This window comes from Anabrus simplex, chromosome 4, assembly GCF_040414725.1.
Source record: "Anabrus simplex isolate iqAnaSimp1 chromosome 4, ASM4041472v1, whole genome shotgun sequence".
Classification (NCBI taxonomy): Eukaryota; Metazoa; Arthropoda; class Insecta; order Orthoptera; family Tettigoniidae; genus Anabrus; species Anabrus simplex.
In genome coordinates, this window is record NC_090268.1 from 374,475,589 (window position 1) to 374,486,258 (window position 10,670).

General features: G+C 40.2%; 1 protein-coding gene across 1 annotated transcript in view; it reads right to left on the reverse strand.

The window, feature by feature from the left end:
• The window catches only part of alpha-Catr (alpha-catenin related), a 503,757-nt gene extending 493,320 nt beyond the window's left edge, over positions 1-10,437 (reverse strand). The window contains exon 1 of the mRNA XM_067145828.2: positions 10,301-10,437. Within this exon, the coding sequence (XP_067001929.2) occupies positions 10,301-10,387 (87 nt within the window). The 5' untranslated portion in view covers positions 10,388-10,437. The remainder of the gene's footprint in view (positions 1-10,300) is intronic.
• Between the last annotated feature and the right edge of the window lie 233 nt (positions 10,438-10,670).

Here is a 10,670-nt window from a genome sequence, read left to right on the forward strand (position 1 = left end):
AGATATCGGTTTGCGAGGGCTAGGGAGTCTTTCATTTTCACGCCCTTCGTGGCCCTTGTCTTCCTTTAACCGATATCTTCATTTTTCGAAGTGTCGGTTCTCTTCCACTTTTTTTCCTCGAATTAGTGTTATATAAAGGATTGTTGCCCAATTGTATTTCCTCTAATAACAATAACCACCATCACCACCCTCTAATAAACGTCCCCCACCCCCTTTCTCTATTTATCATTTCTTTATCAATTACTACGGCAAGTTGTTTCGAGTTGAACCTCGTATTTCTTTCATTATTTCTTCCATTTTTAATATATTTTTATTTGGCTTTATTCTTTTTTAACGTTTTAAATTATTTTAAAACCTATATATCCACTTTGATTTTGACGAAATTAAATCCTACACTGTTTCCCTAAGACTTCATTCACGTCACCTTTTACCCTTCGGCCGGAAAACAAATGCCTACAAGACCTGCCTAGCAACGACTTTACATAAGTGCATACTTGATCTGCTTATGAACTTCAAATATATTTGTTTTCGGCGCAAGATAGTGATGTTCTGTTTACTCTCTTGACTGTGATTATTGTGTTTTGAACATTAACTGAATTGCCACGATGTGATACAATGTTAATATTTTGCCTATGTATAATATGTTAGTTATTGTTAAGATCTTCGCTATTTGGCTGATGATGACACTCTAAATGTGTTGAAACCGGTCCCATTAAACAGGTTGTAACTACTTTTTACTACAGAGTATTGAAAGGTGGATCCTTCCCTATAATATTGTACATCTTATTAACTGTTCCTCTGTTAGACCCCGTGTAAGACATACAGTGTACTTCTCCATAAACTCTCCACTTCAAATCTCTCAGTGCAGAGGCTAAGGTGGCCCTCACTCTGTGATGACGGGTGTTCCTGAGCAATTCTCCTTTGCGGCAGTACCCTAACACATGACAAAGAGTTTCATTCTCGTACCGTCTGGATGACAGTAGTGGATTGTTCTAGGAAATCTACCAGGAACTGGATCACATTCTTATCATTTCTGCACGATTCTCACCTTCCTAATAATGTGCACTACCTAGTAAAGTATAACCTACAAAATTAGCAATTCTTGGATGCCTATCAATCCTATCATACAAAAATGACGAGGTCTGCATGAACCTAGGAGAGAAGATAAGTCAATGCAGAGAGACCAATTCCAGTTTATTTTAGATGCCCAAGAAATTTTCTTTTTGCTACCTGTTTAACGTCGCACTACACATCAAAGGTTTTCAGCGACAGAAGGGTGGAAAGCACTAGGATTGGGAAGGTAGTGGTCGGGGCCTTAAGGTACAGCCCCAACATTTGCCGGGTATGAAAATGGGAAACCTCGGAAAGCCATCTTCAAGACTGCAGACTGTGGGATTCGAATCCACTATCTTCCGAAAGCAAACTCACAGCTGTCCAACCCTAACTGCACGGTCAATCAACTCACTTGGTTAACTAACGATATTGATTACCTCACATTGAATACGTCACCTTGCAAAAAAAAATTTGAAATGGTGACAAGAGACACAGAAATGCATTTATTTCTGTTTCCCCTATTTGGAGGCTGCCAAAAAGACAAAGCTTATATGAAAATTTGATTAATAATTACAAGGGTCGTTTAAAATATGTCCATAAATAATAGGTATACTATAGTAAAGCCTACTTACTATTTTTTTTCAAAAATGTGTATCAGTCAATAATTTTGAAATCCATGAGGAATTTCTCATAGGACAATGATATACCTAAGAAACATAACTATGACAAAGAACGTAGTAGTACAACGAAACAGGTTTATATGCTTGATTAAATGAAACTTAAGGGAGTTCATATATGCAGTGACGTGCACTGAACCCCATCTACCTGCTGGGGTAAAGAACTTTGTATAAACATTTTCTAATTATTCCTTAGAACACTTTCTATAAAGTTAAAAAAACTGCGAACATCTAAGCCAAGCCAAGTACAGCTGTCTCAACAATCCGCTCGCACTACCCCAGTTCAGCTTCTCCAGCGAGCTGGGTTTCCTTGCCGGCGCGATAGAGAGCTACCTCCAGCGAAATTTAAGGTCGCTTGGGTGACGCATGCACTTGAAGTTTCCTCAAGGTGAAGCTGTGGCCCCTCCCCCCGACAGCAATTTACGGCGACAGGCCACCTAGCTTAGGTAAGGGGTGTTAGTTTTAAGACTTGACACTCAAAGTCTTCAGCGCAGCACACTAGCGACTGCAAGGAAAAATATCAACAGCTTAACAATATAGTCACTTGCACATCGTCTTGCTAATAAAAATAGAGCCAATATAAGAAATCAATTGTAATATAGAAGAAAATATTTTAGTCTTGGGTTTCGGCATGTATACAGTTTTTTTCAAGCAATTCATTGATGATGGCACGTGTAGAGTATGTGTTCTGATAGCAGCAGAAAAATATTTAGGTTGCCCAGCATGAACACAGAGTTAAGCACATATGGTTGTCTGTGATGGTGCTAGGCCTATATAGTGACTTTTTTGTAGTGTTCCTCTTGAATTATAGGTGAAGGTTTCGTGAGTTCTGTGGCATTCTTCATGAATATAACCGGTGTTATACGTCGTGATAAATATTTTCCCGCGTTTGTCATTGATGCACGTACACTCGGTATGCGAGTAAAACTATAAAACTTCAACGACGGTAAAATACCAGTTAAATTTTGCTGATTAATTTAGATTAGGCTTTTTAAGTAAAAAACAAATAGTCCCAGTGTATTTTTGTGATAACCATGACTGTACTATCACGAAGCGTCACCGGATGAAACTGTAAATACATTGTTTAAAATCTGCTATAGATTAAGTTATGATGGAGTTGTCACTTCCGTGAATATCAATTTGGAAGTATGTGCGAGCGTGTGGTTGAAAATATTCAAGAAAGGTCTTGAAAGACCTTTCCACGAAAAATGCAGCCTTTACTTTAGAGAGTGTAGTGGGGCTACGATTGATTATATTTTAAAAACTTTTTTGCAGCTGGTTCTAATGAATATGTTCACCAAATGCCACTGCATATATGAATAGCTTTGACAAGTACAGAATAGTGGACTTAAGGAAGAAATAATTCTTTCAAGCACCAATACGTCTGGTTTTCTATTTTGAATCAAAAGGTGGCTCTGTAATACTATTCCAATCATTAACCCAGCTTTACTGCTAGGTCTTTTCGTGCACCGTTAACTCACAAGTGAACGCAGCGCTCACCTTTACATTATGCCCATGTAAGTGTGGGGGTATTTTTGATATGCCAATTTGAGAAAGTCATTTATTTAGGAACATGAATACTTACATTTAAACTAATAACTGTTTATTTAAGAACCCTAATAATTAAACAAATTTTACATAGGAGTATGCTAGTATGAATATTCTGAAGAGTTTCTGTAGGAAAAAACAACTACCACAATTCAATAGCTGGCCATACACAGAAAGGAATTGTGACAGATGAGGCCTTTTGTGACGCGTTCCGACAGGCTAGGACTGCTCGTTAGTGAGCGAGATCAGTTCGAGGCGTTATCTGCTATAGGCGAGACCTGTTGTCAGTGCCTCAATGGAGAGACCTCGCCTCACACATCAAGCCTCTTGTAAGGAAAGCATGAAGTGGACAAAGGCACTGCTAAGGAAATTTACTGACATGTACAAAGAGCGGCTGTCCCTCTGACAATTAAAACATGAGATGTCGCAATCAAACGTTCTTCAGTATCCTCCTTTCCTCCTCCTTCAGCTTAGAAGCTACAATATCTGCAGTAAATACGCTTTCAACTAGACTGTTCTCCAGTAAGAGCTACGCTAAACAAGTCATTTTTCTACTAGTGGCTTTACGTTGCACCGACACAGATAGGTCTTATAGCGATGATGGGATAGGGAAGGGCTAGGAGTTGGAAGGAAGCGGCCGTGGCCTTAATTAAGACACAGCCCATAGCATTTGCCTGGTGTGAAAATGGGAAACCACAGAAAACCATCTTCAGGGCTGCCGACAGTGGGATTCGAACCCACTATCTCCCGGATGCAAGCTCACAGCTGCGCGCCCCTAACCCCACGGCCAACTCGCCCGGTAAACAAGTCCATTATGTATGTGTTGTGTATGTTTGGTATTCAGTCCGAAGGCTGGTTTGATCCTCCACAGTTATGCCAACAGCTGTCATAGATAGCCTAGCCATCACTGAAGAAGCGTACTAGGGAAATGAGGAGTGAGATAGCTTCCCGTTGCTTTCCTCACCGAGCCAGAAGTTGGTCGCATATCAGTCTGCCAAGCCCACTGAAATGCACGCACCAGCTGACCCTATAAGTGATATTTTCATACCATTCATAACAGGGACTGGCTGCATAAGGAATGGTATTACTAGCATCGCTCGTACCTCAGTCACTTTCATATTGTCAAAGCCAAGGACAAGACTGGGAAGGATCAAACATTTAACGTAATAATGAGAAAAATCCATTCATGCGTACCTTTCTTTTTTTTTTTTGCTAGTTGCTTTACGTCGCACCGACACAGATAGGTCTTATGGCGACGATAGGATAGGAAAGGCGTAGGAGTTCGAAGGAGGTGGCCGTGGCCTTAATTAAGGTACAGCCCCAGCATTTGCCTGGTGTGAAAATGGGAAACCACGGAAAACCATATTCAGGGCTGCCGACAGTGGGATTCGAACCTACTATCTCCCGGATACAAGCTCAGCCGCGTGCCACTGACCGCACAGCCAACTCGCCCGATACATGCTTACCTAACAGCATATCATAACTGCTGTGGTCCATTCACAAATATTTCTTGTAATCATCCGGTTCATTTTCTCTCAGGTGTTGTAACAGACTCATGTGACTAAAGCTGTCTCGCTCTCCTCTCCATGATTTCATCCACTTCGATTGATTTGTTTTTGTTTGCATGATTTAACATATAGCAAAATGCTTATTCCAACAGCCGCAACATTTTTTTTTTTTTCCTCTGGACACTGTCTGCTTTGATGTCCATCGCACAGTTCTAAGCACGGCAGACCCGACCGGCAAGGATTTCAAACTAGTTTGAAAGGCCAGCGGATGAGACATGGCCTGCCGAGAACAAAGGGATCATTCCATTAACGAGAGGGTCTGGAATGTTGACAGATTATGTTGCACAACACGACTGGCTTGGTGTCACAGTTGATGGCGAGCAGCAGGCCGGGTCTCTGAAGGTCACGCCTGGCAGGCGGTCTGTCAGATCTGGCCCCTTAAGGCGAGGCCTGCGAAAAAATCTGTCCGTGTATGGCAAGCTAATATGTGCTTCGACACATCGGGATTTCCCTTTTTACTCCAGATAAATGTGACACCAAATTATGTCTCCGTGTTTGAATATTTGTAGGGAGAGAGCATAGAGACCCCACTTGGTAATTCCATCCCTTACTAAAACGAAGGGAATGTGGCCTTCAACCAAGGAAACTGCCTCTTCTTCCTCAGAACTTGCAGACATTTCTGTTTCAGAATTATGATCACTTTTGTAAACCTCAACTGTTTCATTACCATCACTTTTGTTGGTCAAGTCCACTTCCTCCACTGCTTCACTTGACCACAAAAGTATTTGATCAGTGGATGCCATTATAACTTGTATAAATTCACCAACAACAGTTACAGTAAAAACATTTCAAACTAAACACAAACATTTGACAAAACTTATTACAATGTGCATGTTTGAGTGGCACTCTTACTACTGAGTGCATCACTCACCAAACATGTACTGTTGCATGTGATAATGGACTGAGCAGTGGTGGCGCATTCTATAAGTTCAGTGGTTCAGTGAACTCCGTAGAAATAGATAAGTCTAGGTAAAATGGTTTATCAGAGCCTATTCCTTAAATCTGCTCAGTATATCAGCGCACGTAGCGCTATTTTTGACATCAACACTCGGTTGCTCTCAGGAACCAGCGAAGAGGTTCAATTTCAGGACTGAAGGCGCGGGGCCGTGAGACGTAAGGAGGGTGCGCAAGGCAAGGGGTTATGAGACGCAGGGAAAACATAGCCCAGGAATCGCTGGCAACTGGACCAGCGAGAGACACGAGTTACATCGAGCAGTTCCGAAATTAGCCGAAGCATTGTCAGAGTGTGCGGTTAAAATTTGCCGTATGTGGCAGGTTTTGAAGGAATTTTAATTTGGCGATTTTGCCATTCTGAAGTAATTAGCCCCAATGAGCCAGAATATTTTACTAACTACGGTTTGTATGGCATCAATGGGCGTATGTAGCCTAAGTTCATGTAATTAAATGAAACTTTTCATTAGTACTACGTGTTTTATAAAAATTAAACAGCAAAATACGTCAACACATAAATAACAGTAGTCTGCCTAACATGTTCTTGAAGAAGTTATTCCTACGTAAGAAACGTCTTCAAAATGAGGGGGAAATTGGATCAGCTTAAAGTAATTGCACCTCATATTCTCTGTCTTTCATTCTTCATTGTTTTGGTAGGTAACTTCTTCGAGCTGTAGCCATGTCTCTGCAAAGCAGTCACATTTCTAATCAAGCAATGTCACTATTTTACATCTATGTAAACATCAAGTAACAATAATAATCTGAACACGTTATTTTCCACGGCAGTGAACCCCAGACATTTTATCTACGCACCGCCACTGGAACTGAGGGTCTTTGTTTACAAATATAACAGAAATGACTGGCACCATCACTTCCTGAAAGACTGTTTAAAAGGGTATAGGGAGTTAAAAAAAAAAAGAGGTCTAGTAATATTCCAACAACAAGCAATATACTAGCGCTGTGCTCACCATGCGAGTAACTGCTGTTAAGAAAAGTTTTGTTGAGCTTATAATATTATTCAATGACTTGAATATCCTAATATGGCAGGACAGCAGGCCTAAACATACAGAGTATTCTGCATAAATATATAGGGTATACAGAAATGTATCATTCTATGTTAGTCTAGACTAGTTCTTACTTGTGCATACCCAAAGCAAACAAATAAGGGCCTACATGTAGACTAGATACAGAGGCAACATTCAGTTTCCTTTCTATACTTTAATCCGTCAATGCTCACAGAATCTGCTGTAATATATATACCTGTTGCCCTGCAGTAGCTTCAAATTAATATACAGTCATGCAGAGGATGACTGAGAATTAAGCTAGTCAAATTCTAAATTAACAGTATTCAAACAAAATCTATAGGATAGACCTACTAAAATCAAGTTCTCCCCACGGAAGATTCAGCAATCTCAAGCAATCATTAGTCTCACTTTGCTACCAAGTACAAAAGAATGTTTTAATAATTTAAATTTGCTAAATTTTGCTACGGGCTTTACGTCGCACCGACACAGATAGGTCTTATGGCGACGATGGGATAGGAAAGGCCTAGGAGTTGGAAGGAAGCGGCCGTGGCCTTAATTAAGGTACAGCCCCAGCATTTGCCTGGTGTGAAAATGGGAAACCACAGAAAACCATCTTCAGGGCTGCCGATAGTGGGATTCGAACCTACTATCTACCGGATGCAAGCTCACAGCCGCGCACCTCTACAAGCACGGCCAACTTGCCCGGTGTAAAGTTACTTTTTATTGTTTTAATTTATTATTTGGTTCAAAACTCACAGGTTAATTCAACATTGAAGACAGCACTGCTCAGGTATATATTTCATATTGTCCAGACAGTACAGACACTCACAACAGGATAAGGAGACCACACTTCCCCATTCTCTGCCTGAAATGTGTCCTTTCTGTAATATAATACTATTGCGGATACTTTCACCGACTTCAATACGCCTTCTCACCAAGGTGACCACAGATTTTGCCTTAAAACACGCCCGTAAACAGATGAAGAATGCTCAGTATACACTATCTGATTGGAACAGGTTTTGCAGTGTGTCTAGGGGCAAGCTGAACATAATGTGAATGTCACAGAACACCAGCAACTCTCTGTAGCCACGTGACCTGAGTTCTCTATCAGAGATTGTTTGATGGCACAAAGAGAGTAGGCTTAGTTGAATGCAAGATTCCACTGTGTACTGTACGTGGATTGCAGTGCATGTCTGAAATTGAAAGATGATGACAGCAAACACCTATTATGCATTAAAGTGATGAGCGTGGATGTATTGTAGGGTTGTACAAGGCCTGTGGATGGTGATATATCAGTGCTTCATCAGCAGTGGTGACGATGCGAGGCAGCAGATTCCCACAGTAAACATGTCTCACCAGTACTAGCCTACATCAGTTAAATCAATATGGACCATTGGTGGCCATTATGGACAAGTTTAATAATAATAATAATAATAATAATAATAATAATAATAAAGTTATTTGTTTTATGTCCCAGTAATACTTTTAGGGTTTTCGGAGATGCCGAGGTGCCGGAATTTAGTCCCGCAGAAGTTCTTTTACGTGCCAGTAAATCTACCTACACGAGGCTGTTGTATTTGAGCACCTTCAAATACCACCGGACTGAGCCATGATTGAACCTGCCAAGTTGGGGTCAGAAGGCCAGCGCCTCAACCGTCTAAGCCACTCAGCCCGGCATGGTCAAGTTTATAGATACTTATAGATACATTCATGATGTTGTCAATCCAGTTCTGCAACCACACCTAGACACTTTGCAAGAACCAGTCTTCAAGAGGATAACATGCGTCCATGCCATAAAAGGAAAACAGTGTGTTATACACCTTCAACGCTGGCCTGCTAGGTCTCCAGACCACAGCCCCATCAAGCACGTCTGGGATATAGGCCTAATGGAAAAGCACCTCACCTCTGACCCAGCTCGGCACAACCGCTGCCCAAATACAGCAAGATTATGAACGAGCGTGGGATACTGTCTCCAAACTGACATTGTACATCTGTATCACCAATCAGGCCGGTTACACTCGTTATTACGATGTTTTCTGTAAATGTTTCCTCCACCCCATAATAAATTAATGTCTTACAGGCTCTGCGATTTGATCAATACCACATAGGTCTACCGTCACCTTCTTGTGAACCAACTTTGAGACAGATATGTGAATTCCTAGTCAATGTTCTTCAATGCATTTCCACCACCGTATATCCAAATGTGATCTACTCAAGGTTTAGAACGATCCTTAAAAACTTAATTCAGGTCTCGATTACAACATAACCTTGTAATTTTCTTGCTAAGAAAATGTAAACAAGCCAAGCTGCAGTAGAGCTGTATCAGAATCCCACAAAGAGAGCAAAGGTATTCAGAAATGATAATTATTTCTGTCTTGAAATGTACTTAACTGCACAATCACTGTTTAATAATTACTGGTACATTGATTTGGGAAACAAATCTCTTGTTTTGATTTTATCAGATCAGAATGTATCAAATAGCTAGGTTGGTTCTCCAGATTGCTTAAAGCTGAGAAAGTAATTCATAGTTTGATCATTATTAATCAATCATGTTCAGTACTAATTTGTACATACAAATCCACAGGCCTCTAGCTGCCTGGTAAAACATAACCTGCAAAAGTGTATTAATGTGCAAGAAGAAATACCATCCATAGTTTAGTACAGTAACTCTCGTACAAAGTACAATTTACAAGAAAAAATTAAAATGAGCATTCCATCTAGACAAAGCGCTGGAAAGACGTATCGTGCAGTACACAGCTAAGTCTTGCACACAAGTAAGACATCCTGCAACACGTACATCAACTTAAAATTAATGACAGCTTGCAAAGTCTTCTTTATTTTTCAGCAAAGCACTTGCTACATAAACTGCTTCTATGAAGAGATGAACTAAGGGATTAGATGAACTAATGTATTGTAAGACAATGTGTACACTTATTTTTACGAACTGTACCTTTGATCATTACCACTTAACAAAACATTCATACGAACGAAAGCTAATTGTGATTTAAATGAAATTGATGTTCTTCATGGGTGTCACAGAATAAGATAGATCGGGTCTAATATTACATACGTTGTAGATATTTTTAGATAAATTTTCAGTCTTTAATAAAATTATCTTCATCATTATTTCCCCGACTTGTTCTCACCGGTTTAGATCATTCTGACAGTAGCCTATGTTTCAGCGAACTTCGAAACATGTTTTGCGGCACTGTCATTACACGACGATCGAACAGCTCGATGAAGTCATCACGAGAACATCTTCAGGAATTCTTTCCATAAATCAATCAAAATGCACTTGTGTTTAATTCATTAAAAACTTCAAAAATCTGAATCAACCAGTAACCAATTATATTTCGAACATCTCTCTAAATTAAGGTGTGTACACCACTACAAGAACATTGACTGGAGAACCAAGCTTTTCGATGAAATAATTCCTAAACCAAACACGACACACAATAGAAATGGACTTTCTTCTTACCTGTTTCACGAGAGGAATGAGTGTCTGCTCGATACTTTTGGTCCGAATTTCTAAACTGTCCTGCTCTAAAGGTTTAGGGGCGGCCATGTTGGGCCATAAACCATTGATTTTGAAATAGTAAGATTAGCACACGGTTTATTACGCCCAGGTTCTGACATACGGATGTACATATGACATTTCTTCATTGACCCAAGCCCTCATACTGTCAGCTACTCTAACCTGCTCTAGCACGCGTAGACCCGCCTACATAATATCTTAAATAATAATGGCGCTTTTATATTCTTTTGTCGAGGAACGCAAATTTATCATGGAAAGGTTCCAGAATTGCAGAAATAATGAGGAAAACCTGATACCGGGCCAAGTTTAGATC